General features: G+C 33.5%; 1 protein-coding gene across 1 annotated transcript; it reads left to right on the forward strand.

The window, feature by feature from the left end:
* Nucleotides 1-4,618: 4,618 nt before the first annotated feature.
* On the forward strand, nt 4,619-5,897 carry LOC117316885 (alpha-(1,3)-fucosyltransferase C-like). The gene has a single exon (XM_033871669.1). The coding sequence runs from the start codon at nt 4,672-4,674 to the stop codon at nt 5,731-5,733; it is 1,062 nt and encodes a 353-aa protein (XP_033727560.1). The 5' UTR covers nt 4,619-4,671; the 3' UTR covers nt 5,734-5,897.
* Nucleotides 5,898-24,926: the final 19,029 nt, after the last annotated feature.

Consider the following 24,926-nt stretch of genomic DNA (forward strand, 5'->3'; position numbering starts at 1 on the left):
CAAACTAAAGGTATAAAAAACGGAAGCAAAAAATCTGTATATATCTTATTATATGACCGTAAAGATAATCGGACTATCAGACTATTTCCAACTTTCGAGGGTGTTTTCCCGAATTCAAAATTGTTTTTGACATAGAGCGATTTGGTGTTGTACTGTTCAATGTTGTATCAACAGCTATGATCAATCAAAGACAACATCTCTAGTTTGCCTACTTGTGGTGAGTGTGTGTTTTGGGAGGCTGTGATATGTGCCTTTTTCGTCTCCTTGTGATATGGCGAATCTGATGAGGACTGGTATTGGTACTAGGGAAAAGATATGTATCGATCTCACACAGGGAAGAGGGTGTGTGTAAAGACAGCTTGCACGCGCTATATTACGCTGCTCACAATAACATAATTTCATCATTTTACGTTGAGTATCCATGTCTTAAATGATGACGTCATTAATTTTGACGCACACTCTAAGGAGCATTGCAGATTTCGCGATGAAAACTTTCATAAAAGCTTATATTTGCTTGCAAGTATGAGAGAAAAATTACCAAACATGGATCTGTTCTGCAAACAAGGATATCCCAACCCTCGTGTAAGAGTTTAGAAGGCCAGCACGAGGCTTGCCGAACTCTTACACTCGGGTTGAGATATCCCTGTCCATGTTAGATTCTATTAATCCCCAATATATCTCATTTTATATTTTGTTATTTTTTACTACTATTTAATTTTTTCTTGATTATATTTGAAAGATATTTCCAACATTAAACACGAAAGTATTTCTAATAAAAAACATTCAGTCTAAAGATAAAAACCATGAGGCGGAAAATTTCAAGTTGGATAGAAAATAGTACAATAAAACCAATCTAAATAACTCTATATATGTTCAAAGTAAAATGAAACAAACTGCCACGTCCACAGGGGACGTACACGGATAGGATGTGTAAAATTCCTATTTAATTTGTCAATTTTACTTACCTTTATACGGTATAGATAGACTACATAGCACTCTTCGCCTAATCCATTCACAACGGATAGAGTACTAATGGACAAGAGCAATCTATTTCGGTGCTTTTGGAATCACAAAAAGTCACGTTATACCTTTGTTTGCGAAATATGACGAAGGCTGACCAATATTTTAACCTTATAGATAGTTTGAAACCCATTTTCTCTTTGTGTTGATATTAGACAGTTTAAATATCTGTTGAGTATGTGCAATCAACCGTGGGGCTATGATCACGATTAAGTTTTACCGTGCGTTCTTTTATCGGGTTCGTACCAGTTTTACCTAGATGGTACGGTGTCATATAATGGAACGCAATTGAAAATTAAGCGAGTTCCCAAGATGGCGGTCGTCGCTCGCTCCTAACACAAAGCTGATGCTTTTTAACCATGTATGTAAAATCAATACCTAAAATGTTCCGTCAAACAATGATTGATGTGATTTTTAAAATTTCATCGCAAATGGAGTCACCGTCTCGTTTTTAACAAGAAGTACTGCATCAATATACTAATAATGGAGAGAGACACAGACTTAGCGATTTGATAAGAGAGAGAGAGGTATTTCAATAACAAAAATGCTCTTTACCGGTATTTTAGTTCAGAAAATCGTAGTCTGCTGCATATGTCAAGATAAGCAAAACACAAAAATGCTTTGTTAAAATGCGATTTGCGATTGTATACGATGTTCGATCACATGAAAAGCAATCAAACATAATGGATGACTGACATATACAAAAAGCTAGGGTTGTAATTGGTCATCTTGGTATAACATACTTAATGAACAATTCTTTTATATGCTTAGCATAACTTACTACTTTCACACTATTTTTCCTTTATATTATGTTATGAGTATGAGTAAACCTTTATATATTTATACTGACAGCTAAATAGTTGCAGGTTTATTACATGTTTAACACGTAGACTGTAACAGGTTATCGACTCCCTGTGATACACACTAGGATATATTCTAATACACGTAGACTACAAATTCTTAGATCCCTGTGGTTCCAGCTGTGTTTTAAATTGATGTTGTTTTGTCCAGCCATGTGTAAAATTTGCCAATATATGGGACATCTTGTAACATTACAAATCTAAAAATAAATTACGAAATATTTGTTTACATTGCTTATTGAGATAACATGGTTTTACCAAGTCGATTTTAGAAGCATTTTATACCATGGTAAGTTAAACAACGACGGTTTTATAATGGAAGGTTCCGGTTTAAACAGATTTTAAGTACTACCGTTAAATGTTGATGATGCCGAACCTAAATATAAAGCCGGGATATACAAGGTTCCGGATTAGATAGGGGCCGGATTTGACAGGTTATACTGTAATACTTTAGATTTGTTCATATACCAAAAATTAATTAAGTTACATTAGGCCCGAGTAGCAATATTAGGCTCATAACGTTTCTAACCGTTCTTCGATTATATCTAGACATAGCACAGCCTGTATATCTTATTAATACCTTTATCATTATCACCTCAGGGTTTTCCCCTCCATCTGCTGACGTCATCAATGTGCTGTCCATGCCCGACGCTGTAGTTCACCATGCTGTACCGCCGTTCGCTGTGGTAATTCTTTTGTTTGGTTTTTTATGAAAGAATACTTAGGAAGCGTTTGGTATTTGAAAAAAAATCTATAAATTCCACCTCTCACACATTCCTAACAAGAAACCCATTTTCATCAATTTCTGTAATGAAGACTATGTATATAAATACAAGAATTACTTAACCCTTATTAATCGCAATATTATCATTGGGCTGTTTTTAAACTATACGAACAGAAATCTCTCTACAACTCTAATATGTCAAGTATTTAATTATCTATGTCAATTAATCCTGTGTTTAATGATCTGTCTTATTAATAAGTCAAGTGTTAGGTCAAGTGTTTAATGATCTGTGTCAATAAGTCAAGTGTTTAATGATCGTTGTGTCAATAAGTCAAGTGTTTAATGATTTGTGTCAATAAGTGTTTAATGATCGTGTCAATAAGTCAAGTGTTTAATGATTTGTGTCAATAAGTCAAGTGTTTAATGATTTGTGTCAATAAGTCAAGTGTTTAATGATCTGTGTCAATAAGTCAAGAGTTTACTGATTTGTGTCAATAAGTCAAGTATTTAATGATCTGTGTCAATAAGTCAAGTGTTTACTAATCTATGACAATAAGCCAGGCGTTTAATGATCTGTGTTAAGTGTTTAATGATCTGTGACAATAATTCCAGTGTTTACTAATCTATGCCAATAAGCCAGGCGTTTAATGATCTGTGTCAAGACGTCAAGTGTTGAATGTACTGATTGGTCTCTAAGTCCAGTGTTATGTCAAAGCATGTTACCATATACGCGAGAGAGGAAATGGATAATAAAGACAATAAGGCTGTTCTGACAGTTACATGTACCATCCGGTTAAATGTACCATCCGGTTACATGTACCATCCGGTTACATGTACCATCCGACCATCTAAATGTTTGTGGTACCATTCACTACGTCTACACTATTGTTGACGCCAGGTATATATCTAAGTTGAGGTTTGGTATAAGTTGAGCTTGAGTATCATATATATATCCTTTAGATAAGTGCATTCTTGGCGTTATGTTATGATTCTAATATACAGATTCTTTGTGTTATGAGACTTGGTGATTGTTAAAACATATTCGTTTGAGAATATCAAATTTAATCATTTTCTGAATATTATCACTTAATGGTCAGCTATATATATAGAAGAGAATGATATTGAATTTCAAACGAATAAATATCTACATATGTGCATAACAATAGCCAAGGAACACACCAAAATGTTTATTTGGACATGAAATTTCTTAAAATCACGAATAATTTGCTTATCATTTGTTTTAGATGCTAACAGTTTCTTTTATAGATTTACTTTTGGGTAAGATGTAGCTTAGCAATGTTGTTATGTTCACCAGAGTGAATAGAAAATGCCAGCTTTGAATAATATTACACAAATATGGGACAACGTGATGTATTTTTATCAATGAAAATGCTCCTACATCATACCTTGAAGTCGTCTGATCATAGTAAAGAGAACGTTTTTAAGACAAATTGTTAAACTGTTGAGTGTTGGGCCTTTTTCAGAAATATGGATCTTTTTCTCCAAATGTTTGAAATACCTCCTTATATGCTATGTTTGTGCGATGCTATTCACAACCGTCATTTGCATTTCAAGCCAAAATAAAATCAGTGTTTGTACATATCATTAAGTTAAATTTGAACAAACCACTGCTCCCTTTGTGTGATTTAGGCACTTGTGGGAAAAACGACCTGGCTATCTTTTGCAATATACATGTATGTGATACAAATGCACTAATTTTGTCCCCTCTCCCTGAAACATGCAAACAGTTTAACAAATGATGGGTCGACAACAATGTCAAAAGTGTGCCGTGATCCGTACTAAAAGGTACTTTTGTTAAATTGTCCCATAGTAGGAATTTAAAGGTTTATAAAGTACCACTGTGTTTACTGGATTTGCTGTTTAGATGCTCCTTAAACAATTATTAATATACGCCAAGTCAGCATTAATAAAATAATCACTACTCAGTAACCGGGTTAACCACTAATACACTAATCAATTGATATTTCGGTTGTAAAATTAACATGGTTAACAAAATGATGTTTATTTACTTACAGTTGGTCGACAAACAAACGGGGACTGATTTTAATGATGACCTTGATATACATTGGCATTATGTGGTTGTCTTCATGGGTATATGAAGACGAATCACGGGTAGATGAAGACGAATCATGTTTACATATGAAAGTAAATAACAGTGATCTCGGGATACGTATTCATTTCTACAATCCTACACCATGGCAGGGGCCGGATACCTTCAACATGTGTCCACACAAATGTTCAATATCATTTGGCCGTCAGTGTCAACATTACTCATCAAGTCAATTTGTTGTATTTGATGGAAGCTCATCACTTCCTAATAAACCCCCTAGAAAACCAGCAGGTCAAATTTGGATATATCATGGCATGGAACCGCCACCTCTTCAGCCCAGACTACAGAGGTGGAGACGTAAGATTAACTGGACAATTTCCTATAGAAGAGATGCAGATTTTACTAATTTGTATGGTACAATGTTGTTTAAAGATGTGAAAGGAACAGAAAGAGTCAGACTTAAGAGTAAATGGAAAGATAAAATGCATGGTAATGCTTGGTTTGTTTCTCATCCAAGCGTACCGAGCAGACGAGACCAATACGCAAAGAAGTTGGATACGATCCTCAATGTGGACATTTACTCGAGAACGGGGCCAAATATATGCCCTACGAATGAAACAAAAGATTGTGAGAAGTTATTAAGTGACAAATATAAATTTTATCTCTCGTTTGAGAACTCTTTATGTCGCGATTACGTCACAGAAAAATGTTTTAGGATATATGCGGCCCAAGCTGACGTCATTACTGTCGTTCGAGGTGTGACGGATTATTCTGTGTTTGTCCCCCCAAATTCCTACATAGACACAATCAAATTCGACAACATTTCAAGCCTAGCAGCTTTCCAGATGGAGCTTGCTAGTAATCAAACTGCATTTGAAAATTATTTTCAATGGAGAAAATATTACTATAACGAACCAACAGGTAACCGCGCCTTCTGTCAGCTGTGTGCTGAAGCCCATCAAGTTCAAATCAAACACAGACTGTACGATAATCTGGACACCTGGGTACATGGGGACAAGAATAATCCCATGTGTCGTGAGGTCTACGACGTCAAATAAAGAATATCTGAAGGGCATTTATACTTGGTCTCCCTCTTTGTATTTGATATCCTGATATATGCAATATTATTATTTAAATAAAACTTAAATATTTTTATCTAAGAGAACATGGAATGATATATACATTGTATACGTAAGATATATATTTATCATTATTCGACATGGTATCTATTGAATTCGTCCTTGAAATATTTGTGTCACGAATGTTGTCATAGTAAATCCAGCCTGCGAAAATTCACTTGAGAAGAAAACCATTGGTAATAAATTCATTGAGATTAAGAGCGACATGTTTTTCAAACCGTCCCAAGTAAATGAAAAATAGTTTCTTTACTAGTCAGTGGTGAACTGATTGTTTAAAAAAAACAAAATACCCAAATTTACACTAGACGATGTCTGTGGTCTGTTGCATACTGTACGCTTAGATGCAAGAAGAGTAAGAGGTTTGGGTTAGAAAAAAATATGACAAACAATCTAGGCTTAAAAAGTCCCGAATGGATTCTATTCCATGGAATATGCTTGACCAAGAGCTTTAGCTTCTTCATATGCATGCGATGGGCGCATCTTCTGTAGCTTCAGCAAAATAAAAAAATCAATGCAACGGCATCAAAATGTTTTATATCAGTAATGGCAACTGTTCTCTTTAAGGATTCTTTGTCAATTCTGTTGCTTGCAAAGGCTAATGAAGGGAGAAGTGAACCTCATGAAAATGCTGTGAACTGCGAAATATTTGCACGAGGTTCCCTTCATCAGACCATGAAGCAACAAAATTGACGATCCATTATAACTGTTTATTGCATTTTTGCCAGTGAAATATATAGAGGATATTGAATGGTTTCCCGTATAATATAACATATATTTCACGAGTATGACAGTATATCGATATTTTCACGAGTGCGAAGCACGAGTGAAAAATATCGAAATATTCTGTCATACGAGTGAAATATATGTTATATTTAACGGGAAACCATTCAATTTTCTTTTTATTGCATTTCATGAACTTAAAAACAAAATAAAAAACATCGAAAAATGAATAGTGTCAAAAAGTGCGGGAATCAGTAATGACGTCATCTCTTTGTGACGTTACTCCAAGTCAAATTGACGGCGCCATTTTGAAAGGACTGATCAACGCAATTTAAGAGTTTTCTGCTGTTATAGGAGAATATGTGCATGAATAACTAACATCAAGTGAGTATTTTGTCAAAAACTAGTCAAAAAGTTTCAGAAATACAGCAAAATAACCCATTTATCTATCTCCTCTTTGACGCGAAAAATCGGCAAGTTTCAACGAGGTGAATACAAAGGTCCACTCTGATTGGTCAAAAACGGAAAACCTTATATTTTCACTGCAAAACTTATATTTTCACTGCAAAATCTTATATTTTCTCTAGAGTATTTTACTGTTGACATATTATTTCAGATCTCTAGAGTATTTTACTATTGACGTATTATTTCAGATCTCTAGGGTATTTTACTATTGAGGTATTATTTCAGATCTCTAGAGTATTTTACTGTTGACATATAATTTCAGATCTCTAGAGTATTTTACTGTTGACGTATTATTTCAGATCTCTAGGGTATTTTACAATTGACGTATTATTACAGATATCTGGGGTATTTTATTGTTGACGTATTATTTCAGATATCTAGGGTATTTTACTGTTGACGTATTATTTCAGATCTCTAGAGTATTTTACTGTTGACGTATTATTTCAGATCTCTAGAGTATTTTACTGTTGACGTATTATTTCAGATCTCTGGAGTATTTTACTTTTGACGTATTATTTCAGATCTCTAGGGTATTTTACTGTTGACGAATTATTTCAGATCTCTAGAGTATTTTACTGTTGACGTATTATTTCAGATCTCTGGAGTATTTTACTGTTGACGTATTATTTCAGATCTCTAGAGTATTTTACTGTTGACGTATTATTTCAGATCTCTAGAGTATTTTACTGTTGACGTATTATTTCAGATCTCTAGAGTATTTTACTGTTGACGTATTATTTCAGATCTCTAGAGATCTACTGTTACATTATTCAGATCTCTAGAGTATTTTACTTTTGACGTATTATTTCAGATCTCTGGAGTATTTTACTGTTGACGTATTATTTCAGATCTCAGGAGTATTTTACTTTTGACGTATTATTTCAGATCTCTAGAGTATTTTACTGTTGACGTATTATTTCAGATCTCTAGAGTATTTTACTGTTGACGTATTATTTCAGATCTCTAGAGTATTTTACTGTTGACATATTATTTCAGATCTCTAGGAGTATTTTACTGTTGACGTATTATTTCAGATCTCTAGAGTATTTTACTGTTGACGTATTATTTCAGATCTCTAGAGTATTTTACTGTTGACGTATTATTTCAGATCTCTAGAGTATTTACTGTTGACGTATTATTTCAGATCTCTAGAGTATTTTACTGTTGACAGTATTATTTCAGATCTCTAGAGTATTTTACTTTTGACGTATTATTTCAGATCTCTAGAGTATTTTACTGTTGACGTATTATTTCAGATCTCTAGGAGTATTTTACTGTTGACGTATTATTTCAGATCTCTAGAGTATTTTACTGTTGACGTATTATTTCAGATCTCTATTTTACTGTTGACGTATTATTTCAGATCTCTAGAGTATTTTACTGTTGACGTATTATTTCAGATCTCTAGAGTATTTTACTTTTGACGTATTATTTCAGATCTCTAGAGTATTTTACTGTTGACGTATTATTTCAGATCTCTAGAGTATTTTACTGTTGACGTATTATTTCAGATCTCTAGAGTATTTTACTGTTGACGTATTATTTCAGATCTCTAGAGTATTTTACTTTTGACGTATTATTTCAGATCTCTAGAGTATTTTACTGTTGACGTATTATTTCAGATCTCTAGAGTATTTTACTGTTGACGTATTATTTCAGATCTCTAGAGTATTTTACTTTTGACGTATTATTTCAGATCTCTATTTTACTGTTGACATATTATTTCAGATCTCTATTTTACTGTTGACATATTATTTCAGATCTCTAGGGTATTTGCACATCATGTTGTGATTAATTTCAGAACCTTTCATCCAGACGCCGACGTCGTTATAAACTCGCTCATACTCCTCCGAATGGTGGAGGCGTGTACATATGTCACAAATGCCACTTGTACCCGATCGGGTGAAATAAAACGTCTTCCACCAAGAAAAGTATGTATCCACTTGGCTCCTTGTCAAGCGTTTCAAAAAGTCTGCGAGATCAGAAGCGGTTTTAAAGTCGTTGGTGTTGACGTAAGATCCTGGAGGAAGATATAATGTTAGGTTACTACGCCCGCGTATAACGGGCAAGACATAGGACATGTCCACGAAATTGTTAAACACCTTTTCGGTTATATAATCCACACATAGCGCATTTTCAAACGAGAGATAGTATTTGTAGAGCTTATTTAGCATAATATTACAATCACGCCATTCCTTGGTAGGACACGCCATTTTACCACATTTACCAAACACGTCTACATTAATGTGTTTTGACAATATCTTAGTATATGTATCTCGGTTACTTTGAACGTGACAACGGGAAACAAACCAAGCCGCGTCACGTGACTTATTTTGCCATAGTAACGGTATACTATTCACGTAATTATTAACATCTAACTCGACATCTCGTGAATGGAGTGATGCGAAAGGTTGCAATATATCAGAATCTCGACGGTAGGTGTAAGTCCAATTAAACAGTCTTTTCCATTGTCTAAAATCAGTGTTGCTATTTCCCGGAGCTTCCAGTGAATGGAATATCCATATTTGTCCGGGTGTTTTTTTCGGGGGAGATTTCGCTACACTTGACATATGAAATAAAACAGCTGGTGCTGATTGGAAGTTACTTCCGGAAGTGATGTAACACCGATGTTTACACTGATCTAACACATCAGCTCTTATCCATTCCGGGGGATTGTAATAATGGATACGAATACACTTTTCTCCGGATTTATTCGTACCCATTTTGTTACAAGTGTCTATTTGGATATTTTCAGGGATTTTTACAAACTCTGAAGCTGGTTCTATTTGCCTGCTGCTCGTCCGCTGGTTCTTTGGACCTCGTTGTTTACGATGTTTAATAAGAATATTCTTATTGGATGTTTGTATTCGTAGCTTGGAAACTTTGGCATTATCGACAGGTGTTTTATAGTTTTTAGCCGCCATTGATGGTATCGCATGAATTTGCTGGATCGTTGGTGTGAATGATACAGGTTTTGAATGAAATACTTCCGACACCTGCTTTCCATAATAATCGAAAGTTGTGTAAAAGGTCAAAAGAAAAAGCACGGCGAGGACAGCACATGTGGTCAGGCGTGTCACCAAGGGGCAGATTCTATTAAAAAAAGAAGAAAAAAGATACACATGTTGATACCCGTGTAGTATGGTATTATTAGTAAAGTGACCCTGGGTCAAATATCATCATGGTGAATCGCCCCCCCCCCCCCCCCCCCCCCCTCTCCTACACACAACATGTAGTCTTACATATCTAATTAAACATAAAACACTCTCACCAGTCATGCCAATGTTGATCCCTGTCAAATACACAAATTGTGTCCACGTGTTGATGTTTTAAATGTCAAGCGACGACAACAAGTCCATGGTCAAAGACAAGAGGTCAGCCAATCAAAATTGTTGGATTTCAGAAGCGACCAATCGGAGGTTTTGAAAGTGGTTACACACCAGTAAGATAACGACACTATTTGGCGAGTAAAGTCCATTAGTAGGGTAACGACAAATCTCGGGCACTATCTCAACTAGTAGGGTAACGACAAACCTCGGCGACTAAAGTCCATCAGTAGGGTAACGACAAACTTCGGGGACTAAAGTCCATCAGTAGGGTAACGACAAACCTCGGGGACTAAAGTCCATCAGTAGGGTAACGACAAACCTCGGGGACTAAAGTCCATTAGTAGGGTAACGACAAACCTCGGGGACTAAAGTCCATTAGTAGGGTAACGACAAACCTCGGAGACTAAAGTCCATCAGTAGGGTAACGACAAACTTCGGGGACTAAAGTCCATCAGTAGGGTAACGACAAACCTCGGGGACTAAAGTCCATCAGTAGGGTAACGACAAACCTCGGGGACTAAAGTCCATCAGTAGGGTAACGACAAACCTCGGGGACTAAAGTCCATCAGTAGGGTAACGACAAACCTCGGGGACTAAAGTCCATCAGTAGGGTAACGACAAACCTCGGGGACTAAAGTCCATCAGTAGGGTAACGACAAACCTCGGGGACTAAAGTCCATCAGTAGGGTAACGACAAACCTCGGGGACTAAAGTCCATTAGTAGGGTAACGACAAACCTCGGGGACTAAAGTCCATCAGTAGGGTAACGACAAACCTCGGGGACTAAAGTCCATTAGTAGGGTAACGACAAACCTCGGGGACTAAAGTCCATTAGTAGGGTAACGACAAACCTCGGGGACTAAAGTTCATTAGTAGGGTAACGACAAACCTCGGGGACTAAAGTCCATTAGTAGGGTAACGACAAACCTCGGGGACTAAAGTCCACCATAGGGTAACGACAAACCTCGGGGACTAAAGTCCACCAGTAGGGTAACGACAAACCTCGGGGACTAAAGTCCATTAGTAGGGTAACGACAAACCTCGGGGACTAAAGTCCATTGGTAGGGTTGTGTATAGCATTACTTCCTAAGGTTACGTTTGATTTCCAAACTACAGACTTTACATTTTCACACTTTCGGTCTCACCGACACAAGAACCAACCAAGCTTTCTGTTGAAGCCTCATACTCCATATTTGACATATGTGAAGGTTTGAAGGTACTTTTCACTTTTAACTTATACATCTTTACAAGAGTCGACATAAAACCAATAGGTATCACACCAGTGAGACATAAATAAAACGTAGCGCGAACCCGGCTCGCTGAAAAATATCCCCAAATATATTCTAAATATATAAACACATTTTAGACATCGGATGTAATCATAGAATTCCTTAGAATAACGTATCAGACAGGCCATCTATATCTAAAATACTAAAATTATAACTTAAATTGAGCATTTTGACTGAGGATGTCTGATTCTAGAGTCTAAGTTTCAAACTAGGGGGGAGATAATCTAGCATTATAATTTAGTGTAGCAATTCTATCAAAAGACCTAGGGGCTGGTGGCCAGTTAAATATCATACAGTATGTACTGTAGGAATTGTATTTCTGTTCTATTTTTTTCAAACTATCCTATAATATACGGGAATATATAACATGCAAACAACGTCTCGTCAAATGAAACACAAAGGTTTGTTACGAATGACCAAACCCAATGTTCGTGTTATTATTGTAATGTGTGTGACGGAGGTGGTAAGTTGTGTCAACTCCTAATGGAAGGACATAAGGAAGTTAAACAATTAACAAGATTGTTTCTATTTCTGATATATATATTTTTTGTTTCTCATTTTCTTCTGAAATCATATCTTCTGATTTTACTTTCATGCAACAACTTGGTCGTAGCACTAAAACTGTTCTAGCATACGGCGCAGTTGATTGATTATTAGCCACTGCAGTGTATAGTTAAATACTTAACTTACATTTAAATGTTCAATTCCACACAACTTACCTAATCAATCTACATTTCAGCAACATTCTAGACATTCGAAGACAGGACATCATATAAAATCCAGCATACTCATAGCGTAATGTTCCCGTGTAGGTTCCAATACCACGGCAAAGTTATATGTGATAAGGTGTAACGGGTTTAATTGATCTATAGCTAGACCTCTTATAAAAAAAACAATACACCCAGAGGTACAAGCACTCATTGTGCACTGTAAACAATGACAAAGGTTAGCCATTGTTTTGTCTAACATTTAAATACAATGGTCCCGTCTGATTATCATCAGCCGTCCCGTCCGATTATCATCAGCCCTATTATCTGTGTTGCAGAATGGCTGTCTCTGGGGAACGGTTCAAATGTTAAAAGTCTTTTGTCCTCTTTTAAGACGATAGTTGAGAAAAAAAAGATAAAAATCAGAACCTCGTTTAGTACTCCTAGCTAAGATCACATGACTTCTACATTAATAAAAATACAGTTTCCTTTTAAATGATTTTGCGTTATATACTTCTATACCTTGATGAATATAGCAATTTACATCGGGGGAGGGGATGGGGGAAGGGGGAGGGGATGGGGGATTGGGGTGTAGAATGAGCTGTCACTGTATGACGAAATTCTGTCCCCCCCCCCCCCCCCCGCACCCGCCTCATCATCAAATATATTTTCTGAACTATATTTTGAATGTTGGTTTTTCACGACTTTTCATAATTGTCATCTTATGATGGCCTTCTTTATGATGACGGTATGATATCATTTAGTATGTTTTTATCATAACCATCTAATGATCAAAGGTCATATTATTATTGATAGTATTGTATTATTATAATTGTTTTCGTAATAAATTGTCATCTTTTTAAATGTGGCCTTTTTCACGTAAACAACTTTATATGCAGAGTATACACCAATATCGATTAACATCTAAACAACATCTACTGTAATCTGAACAATATCAAATGTCGATGGATCTGCTTATAGCACAGGGACTTGAGAATTAGTTTAGTTACAGTCTACATGTATTTGGACCTCCCCTGGTGTGTATAGCACATTTTGAGACGTTTTTTTTTTTTGGGGGGGGGGGGGGGGGGGGGGGGGCTATATTAAAAATCGGTAAAAATGACGAGCCCCGGTGTTCATATAGAAGTCAAAATACATGTAGACTGCAACTAATTCTTAAGCCCCTGTGAGGAAAAGTCACGCTTTTTTATCAATCGAACCTGTATGATACATTAGTGATGGGTAATTATGTATCTAACATTGCGTGAAAGAAATTGTGAAGGTCAGGGTGTAGCCGACCAATCAAATATATAATTATTACATGTATCATCAATTACAATACAGTGGGTTAACAATATAGAAATTGATACATTAAATACAACATTGTGGGTTTGTACAGTATAACACTGATACATGTAATACAACATTGTGTGTTTGTACAGTATAACACTGATACATGTAATACAACATTGTGGGTTTGTACAGTATCAACTGATACATGTAATACAACATTGTGTGTGTACAGTATAAACTGATATATGCAATACAACATTGTTTGTTTGTACAGTATACAACTGATACATGTTATACAACATTGTGGGGTTGTACGGTATAAACTGATATATGTAATACAACATTGTGTGTTTGTACAGTATAACACTGATACATGTAATACAACATTGTGGGTTTGTACAGTATAAACTGATACATGTAACACAACATTGTGGGTTTGTACAGTATAAACTGATATATGTAATACAACATTGTGTGTTTGTACAGTATAAACTGATACATGTAACACAACATTGTGGGTTTGTACAGTATAAACTGATACATGTAATACAACATTGTGTGTTTGTACAGTATAAAGTGATACATGTAACACAACATTGTGGGTTTGTACAGTATAAACTGATACATGTAATACACCATTTTGGGTTTGTACACTATAAACTGATACATGTAATACAACATTGTTTGTTTGTACAGTATAAACTGATACATGTAATACAACATTGTGGGTTTGTACAGTATAAACTGATATATGTAATACAACATTGTGTGTTTGTACAGTGTAAACTGATACATTAAATACAACATTGTGGATTTGTACAGTATAACACTGATACATGTAATACAACATTGTGGGTTTGTACGGTATAACACTGATACATGTAATACAACATTGTGTGTTTGTACAATATAACACTGATACATGTAATACAACATTGTGTGTTTGTACGGTATAACACTGATACATGTAATACAACATTATGGGTTTGTACAGTATAACACAGATACATGTATTACCACATTGTGTGTTTGTACAGTATAGAACTGATACATTAAATACAACATTGTGGATTTGTACAGTATATAACTGATACATGTAATACAACATTGTGTTTTTGTACAGTATAACACTGATACATGTAATACAACATTGTGGGTTTGTACGGTATAACACTGATACATGTAATACAACATTGTGTGTTTGTACAATATAACACTGATACATGTAATACAACATTGTGTGTTTGTACGGTATAACACTGATACATGTAATACACCATTTTGGGTTTGTACAGTATAAACTGATACATGTAATACAACATTGTTTGTTTGTACAGTATAAACTGATACATGTAATACAACATTGTGGGTTTGTACAGTATAAACTGATATATGTAATACAACATTGTGTGTTTGTACAGTGTAAACTGATACATTAAATACAACATTGTGGATTTGTACAGTATAACACTGATACATGTAATACAACATTGTGGGTTTGTACGGTATAACACTGATACATGTAATACAACATTGTGTGTTTGTACAATATAACACTGATACATGTAATACAACATTGTGTGTTTGAACGGTATAACACTGATACATGTAATACAACATTATGGGTTTGTACAGTATAAACTGATACATGTAATACAACATTGTGGGTTTGTACAGTATAGAACTGATACATTAAATACAACATTGTGGATTTGTACAGTGTAAACTGATACATTAAATACAACATTGTGGATTTGTACAGTATAACACTGATACATGTAATACAACATTGTGGGTTTGTACAGTATAACACTGATACATGTAATACAACATTGTGTGTTTGTACAACATAACACTGATACATGTAATACAACATTGTGTGTTTGTACGGTATAACACTGATACATGTAATACAACATTATGGGTTTGTACAGTATAACACAGATACATGTAATACCACATTGTGTGTTTGTACAGTATAGAACTGATACATTAAATAAAACATTGTGGATTTGTACAGTATATAACTGATACATTTAATACAACATTGTGTTTTTGTACAGTATAACACTGATACATGTAATACAACATTGTGTTTTTGTACAGTATAACACTGATACATGTAATACAACATTGTGTGTTTGTACGGTATAACACTGATACATGTAATACAACATTGTGTGTTTGTACAATATAACACTGATACATGTAATACAACATTGTGTGTTTGTACGGTATAACACTGATACATGTAATACACCATTTTGGGTTTGTACAGTATAAACTGATACATGTAATACAACATTGTTTGTTTGTACAGTATAAACTGATACATGTAATACAACATTGTGGGTTTGTACAGTATAAACTGATATATGTTATACAACATTGTGTGTTTGTACAGTGTAAACTGATACATTAAATACAACATTGTGGATTTGTACAGTATAACACTGATACATGTAATACAACATTGTGGGTTTGTACGGTATAACACTGATACATGTAATACAACATTGTGTGTTTGTACAATATAACACTGATACATGTAATACAACATTGTGTGTTTGTACGGTATAACACTGATACATGTAATACAACATTATGAGTTTGTACAGTATAACACAGATACATGTAATACCACATTGTGTGTTTGTACAGTATAGAACTGATACATTAAATAAAACATTGTGGATTTGTACAGTATATAACTGATACATGTAATACAACATTGTGTTTTTGTACAGTATAACACTGATACGTGTAATACAACATTGTGGTTTTGTACGGTATAACACTGATACATGTAATACAACATTGTGTGTTTGTACAATATAACACTGATACATGTAATACAACATTGTGTGTTTGTACGGTATAACACTGATACATGTAATACAACATTATGGGTTTGTACAGTATAAAACTGATACCTGTAATACAACATTGTGGGTTTGTACAGTATAATACTGATACATGTAATACAGCATTGTGGGTTTGTACAGTATAACACTGATACATGTAATACAACATTGTGTGTTTGTACAGTATAAAACTGATACATGTAATACAACATTGTGCGTTTGTAGGGTATAAACTGATACATGTAATACAACATTATGGGCTTGTACAGTATATAACTGATACATGTAATACAACATTGTGGCTTGTACAGTATAAAACTGATACATCTAACACAACATTGTGTGTTTGTACAGTATAACACTGATACATGTAATACAACATTGTGTGTTTGTACAGTATAGAACTGATACATGTAATACAACATTGTGGGTTTGTACAGTATAACACTGATACATTTAATACAACATTGTGTGTTTGTACAGTATAACACTGATACATGTAATACAACATTGTGGGTTTGTACAGTATATAACTGATACATGTAATACAACATTGTTGGTTTGTACAGTATAACACTGATACATGTAATACAACATTGTGTGTTTGTACAGTATACACTGATACATGTAACACAACATTGTGTGTTTGTACAGTATAACACTGATACATGTAATACAACATTGTATGTTTGTACAGTATAACACTGATACATGTAATACAACATTATGGGTTTGTACAGTATAACACTGATACATGTAATACAACATTGTGGGTTTGTACAGTATAACACTGATACATGTAATACAACATTGTGTGTGTACAGTATAAACTGATATATGCAATACAACATTGTGTGTGTACAATATACAACTGATACATGTAATACAACATTGTGGGGTTGTACAGTATAACACTGATACATGTAATACAACATTGTGGGTTTGTACAGTATAACACTGATACATGTAATACAACATTGTGTGTGTACAGTATAACACTGATACATGTAACACAACATTGTGTGTTTGTACAGTATAACACTGATACATGTAATACAACATTGTGTGTTTGTACAGTATAAAACTGATACATGTAATACAACATTGTGGGTTTGTACAGTATAAACTGATACATGTAATACAACATTGTGTGTTTGTACAGTATACACTGATACATGTAACACAACATTGTGTGTTTGTACAGTATAAACTGATACATGTAACACAACATTGTGGGTTTGTACAGTATAAACTGATATATGTAATACAACATTGTGTGTTTGTACAGTATAAACTGATACATGTAACACAACATTGTGGGTTTGTACAGTATAAACTGATACATGTAATACAACATTGTGTTTTTGTACAGTATAACACTGATACATGTAATACAACATTGTGGGTTTGTACGGTATAACACTGATACATGTAATACAACATTGTGTGTTTGTACAATATAACACTGATACATGTAATACCACATTGTGTGTTTGTACGGTATAACACTGATACATGTAATACAACATTATGGGTTTGTACAGTATAACACTGATACATGTAATACCACATTGTGTGTTTGTACAGTATAGAACTGATACATTAAATACAACATTGTGGATTTGTACAGTATATAACTGATACATGTAATACAACATTGTGTTTTTGTACAGTATAACACTGATACATGTAATACAACATTGTGGGTTTGTACGGTATAACACTGATACATGTAATACAACATTGTGTGTTTGTACAATATAACACTGATACATGTAATACAACATTGTGTGTTTGTACGGTATAACACTGATACATGTAATACAACATTATGGGTTTGTACAGTATAAAACTGATACCTGTAATACAACATTGTGGGTTTGTACAGTATAACAGTGATACATGTAATACAGCATTGTGGGTTTGTACAGTATAACACTGATACATGTAATACAACATTGTGTGTTTGTACAGTATAAAACTGATATATGTAATACAACATTGTGCGTTTGTACAGTATAAACTGATACATGTAATACAACATTATGGGCTTGTACAGTATATAACTGATACATGTAATACAACATTGTGGCTTGTACAGTATAAAACTGATACATCTAACACAACATTGTGTGTTTGTACAGTATAACACTGATACATGTAATACAACATTGTGTGTTTGTACAGTATAGAACTGATACATGTAATACAACATTGTGGGTTTGTACAGTATAACACTGATACATTTAATACAACATTGTGGTTTTGTACAGTATAACACTGATACATGTAATACAACATTGTTGGTTTGTACAGTATAACACTGATACATGTAATACAACATTGTGTGTGTACAGTATAACACTGATACATGTAACACAACATTGTGTGTTTGTACAGTATAACACTGATACATGTAATACAACATTGTGTGTTTGTACAGTATAAAACTGATACATGTAATAAAACATTGTGGGTTTGTACAGTATAAACTGATACATGTAATACAACATTGTGTGTTTGTACAGTATACACTGATACATGTAACACGATATTGTGTGTTTGTACAGTATAACACTGATACATGTAATACAACATTGTTGGTTTGTACAGTATAACACTGATATATGTAATACAACATTGTGTGTTTGTACAGTATACACTGATACATGTAACACAACATTGTGTGTTTGTACAGTATAACACTGATACATGTAATACAACATTGTATGTTTGTACAGTATAAGACTGATACATGTAATACAACATTATGGGTTTGTACAGTATAACACTGATACATGTAATACAACATTGTGGGTTTGTACAGTATAACACTGATACATGTAATACAACATTGTGTGTTTGTACAACATAACACTGATACATGTAATACAACATTGTGTGTTTGTACGGTATAACACTGATACATGTAATACAACATTATGGGTTTGTACAGTATAACACAGATACATGTAATACCACATTGTGTGTTTGTACAGTATAGAACTGATTCATTAAATAAAACATTGTGTGTTTGTACGGTATAACACTGATACATGTAATACAACATTATGGGTTTGTACAGTATAAACTGATACATGTAATACAACATTGTGTGTTTGTACAGTATAGAACTGATACATTAAATACAACATTGTGGATTTGTACAGTGTAAACTGATACATTAAATACAACATTGTGGATTTGTACAGTATAACACTGATACATGTAATACAACATTGTGGGTTTGTACGGTATAACACTGATACATGTAGTACAACATTGTGTGTTTGTACAATATAACACTGATACATGTAATACAACATTGTGTGTTTGTACGGTATAACACTGATACATGTAATACAACATTATGGGTTTGTACAGTATAACACAGATACATTTAATACCACATTGTGTGTTTGTACAGTATAGAACTGATACATTAAATAAAACATTGTGGATTTGTACAGTATATAACTGATACATGTAATACAACATTGTGTTTTTGTACAGTATAACACTGATACGTGTAATACAACATTGTGGGTTTGTACGGTATAACACTGATACATGTAATACAACATTGTGTGTTTGTACAATATAACACTGATACATGTAATACAACATTGTGTGTTTGTACGGTATAACACTGATACATGTAATACAACATTATGGGTTTGTACAGTATAAAACTGATACCTGTAATACAACATTGTGGGTTTGTACAGTATAATACTGATACATGTAATACAGCATTGTGGGTTTGTACAGTATAACACTGATACATGTAATACAACATTGTGTGTTTGTACAGTATAAAACTGATACATGTAATACAACATTGTGCGTTTGTACAGTATAAAGTGATACATGTAATACAACATTATGGGCTTGTACAGTATATAACTGATACATGTAATACAACATTGTGGCTTGTACAGTATAAAACTGATACATCTAACACAACATTGTGTGTTTGTACAGTATAACACTGATACATGTAATACAACATTGTGTGTTTGTACAGTATAGAACTGATACATGTAATACAACATTGTGGGTTTGTACAGTATAACACTGATACATTTAATACAACATTGTGTGTTTGTACAGTATAACACTGATACATGTAATACAACATTGTGGGTTTGTACAGTATATAACTGATACATGTAATACAACATTGTTGGTTTGTACAGTATAACACTGATACATGTAATACAACATTGTGTGTTTGTACAGTATAACACTGATACATGTAATACAACATTGTATGTTTGTACAGTATAACACTGATACATGTAATACAACATTATGGGTTTGTACAGTATAACACTGATACATGTAATACAACATTGTGGGTTTGTACAGTATAACACTGATACATGTAATACAACATTGTGTGTGTACAGTATAAACTGATATATGCAATACAACATTGTGTGTGTACAATATACAACTGATACATGTAATACAACATTGTGGGGTTGTACAGTATAACACTGATACATGTAATACAACATTGTGGGTTTGTACAGTATAACACTGATACATGTAATACAACATTGTGTGTGTACAGTATAACACTGATACATGTAATACAACATTGTGTGTTTGTACAGTATAACACTGATACATGTAATACAACATTGTGTGTTTGTACAGTATAAAACTGATACATGTAATACAACATTGTGGGTTTGTACAGTATAAACTGATACATGTAATACAACATTGTGTGTTTGTACAGTATAACACTGATACATGTAATACAACATTGTGTGTTTGTACAGTATAAACTGATACATGTAATACAACATTGTGGGTTTGTACAGTATAAACTGATATATGTAATACAACATTGTGTGTTTGTACAGTATAAACTGATACATGTAACACAACATTGTGGGTTTGTACAGTATAAACTGATACATGTAATACAACATTGTGTTTTTGTACAGTATAACACTGATACATGTAATACAACATTGTGGGTTTGTACGGTATAACACTGATACATGTAATACAACATTGTGTGTTTGTACAATATAACACTGATACATGTAATACCACATTGTGTGTTTGTACGGTATAACACTGATACATGTAATACAACATTATGGGTTTGTACAGTATAACACTGATACATGTAATACCACATTGTGTGTTTGTACAGTATAGAACTGATACATTAAATACAACATTGTGGATTTGTACAGTATATAACTGATACATGTAATACAACATTGTGTTTTTGTACAGTATAACACTGATACATGTAATACAACATTGTGGGTTTGTACGGTATAACACTGATACATGTAATACAACATTGTGTGTTTGTACAATATAACACTGATACATGTAATACAACATTGTGTGTTTGTACGGTATAACACTGATACATGTAATACAACATTATGGGTTTGTACAGTATAAAACTGATACCTGTAATACAACATTGTGGGTTTGTACAGTATAACACTGATACATGTAATACAGCATTGTGGGTTTGTACAGTATAACACTGATACATGTAATACAACATTGTGTGTTTGTACAGTATAAAACTGATATATGTAATACAACATTGTGCGTTTGTACAGTATAAACTGATACATGTAATACAACATTATGGGCTTGTACAGTATATAACTGATACATGTAATACAACATTGTGGCTTGTACAGTATAAAACTGATACATCTAACACAACATTGTGTGTTTGTACAGTATAACACTGATACATGTAATACAACATTGTGGGTTTGTACAGTATAACACTGATACATTTAATACAACATTGTGGTTTTGTACAGTATAACACTGATACATGTAATACAACATTGTTGGTTTGTACAGTATAACACTGATACATGTAATACAACATTGTGTGTGTACAGTATAACACTGATACATGTAACACAACATTGTGTGTTTGTACAGTATAACACTGATACATGTAATACAACATTGTGTGTTTGTACAGTATAAAACTGATACATGTAATAAAACATTGTGGGTTTGTACAGTATAAACTGATACATGTAATACAACATTGTGTGTTTGTACAGTATACACTGATACATGTAACACAATATTGTGTGTTTGTACAGTATAACACTGATACATGTAATACAACATTGTTGGTTTGTACAGTATAACACTGATATATGTAATACAACATTGTGTGTTTGTACAGTATACACTGATACATGTAACACAACATTGTGTGTTTGTACAGTATAACACTGATACATGTAATACAACATTGTATGTTTGTACAGTATAAGACTGATACATGTAATACAACATTATGGGTTTGTACAGTATAACACTGATACATGTAATACAACATTGTGGGTTTGTACAGTATAACACTGATACATGTAATACAACATTGTGTGTGTACAGTATAAACTGATATATGCAATACAACATTGTGTGTGTACAATATACAACTGATACATGTAATACAACATTGTGGGGTTGTACAGTATAACACTGATACATGTAATACAACATTGTGGGTTTGTACAGTATAACACTGATACATGTAATACAACATTGTGTGTGTACAGTATAACACTGATACATGTAACACAACATTGTGTGTTTGTACAGTATAACACTGATACAGGTAATACAACATTGTGTGTTTGTACAGTATAAAACTGATACATGTAATAAAACATTGTGGGTTTGTACAGTATAAACTGATACATGTAATACAACATTGTGTGTTTGTACAGTATACACTGATACATGTAACACAACATTGTGTGTTTGTACAGTATAACACTGATACATGTAATACAACATTGTATGTTTGTACAGTATAAGACTGATACATGTAATACAATATTATGGGTTTGTACAGTATAACACTGATACATGTAATACAACATTGTATGTTTGTACAGTATAAGACTGATACATGTAATACAATATTATGGGTTTGTACAGTATAACACTGATACATGTAATACAACATTGTGGGTTTGTACAGTATAACACTGATACATGTAATACAACATTGTGTGTGTACAGTATAACACTGATACATGTAATACAACATTGTGTGTGTACAGTATAAACTGATATATGCAATACAACATTGTGTGTGTACAATATACAACTGATACATGTAATACAACATTGTGGGGTTGTACAGTATAAACTGATATATGTAATACAACATTGTGTGTTTGTACAGTATAACACTGATACATGTAATACAACATTGTGTGTTTGTACAGTATATAACTGATACATGCAATACAACATTGTGGGGTTGTACAGTATAACACTGATACATGTAATACAACATTGTGTGTGTACAGTATAACACTGATACATGTAACACAACATTGTGTGTTTGTACAGTATAACACTGATACATGTAATACAACATTGTGTGTTTGTACAGTATAAAACTGATACATGTAATAAAACATTGTGGGTTTGTACAGTATAAACTGATACATGTAATTCAACATTGTGTGTTTGTACAGTATACACTGATACATGTAACACAACATTGTGTGTTTGTACAGTATAAACTGATACATGTAACACAACATTGTGGGTTTGTACAGTATAAACTGATACATGTAACACAACATTGTGGGTTTGTACAGTATAAACTGATACATGTAATACAACATTGTGTTTTTGTACAGTATAACACTGATACATGTAATACAACATTGTGGGTTTGTACGGTATAACACTGATACATGTAATACAACATTGTGTGTTTGTACAATATAACACTGATACATGTAATACCACATTGTGTGTTTGTACGGTATAACACTGATACATGTAATACAACATTATGGGTTTGTACAGTATAACACTGATACATGTAATACCACATTGTGTGTTTGTACAGTATAGAACTGATACATTAAATACAACATTGTGGATATGTACAGTATAACACTGATACATGTAATACAACATTGTGTTTTTGTACAGTATAACACTGATACATGTAATACAACATTGTGGGTTTGTACGGTATAACACTGATACATGTAATACAACATTGTGTGTTTGTACAATATAACACTGATACATGTAATACAACATTGTGTGTTTGTACAGTATAAAACTGATACCTGTAATACAACATTGTGGGTTTGTACAGTATAACACTGATACATGTAATACAGCATTGTGGGTTTGTACAGTATAACACTGATACATGTAATACAACATTGTGTGTTTGTACAGTATAAAACTGATATATGTAATACAACATTGTGCGTTTGTACAGTATAAACTGATACATGTAATACAACATTATGGGCTTGTACAGTATATAACTGATACATGTAATACAACATTGTGGCTTGTACAGTATAAAACTGATACATCTAACACAACATTGTGTGTTTGTACAGTATAACACTGATACATGTAATACAACATTGTGTG

The sequence above is a fragment of the Pecten maximus genome, chromosome 18, assembly GCF_902652985.1.
Source record: "Pecten maximus chromosome 18, xPecMax1.1, whole genome shotgun sequence".
In the NCBI taxonomy this organism is placed as follows: domain Eukaryota; kingdom Metazoa; phylum Mollusca; class Bivalvia; order Pectinida; family Pectinidae; genus Pecten; species Pecten maximus.

Coding starts and splice junctions, on each gene's coding strand:
- LOC117316885 (XM_033871669.1), top strand. CDS start 4,672: ATGATGACCTTGATATACATTGGCATTATGTGGTTGTCTTCATGGGTA.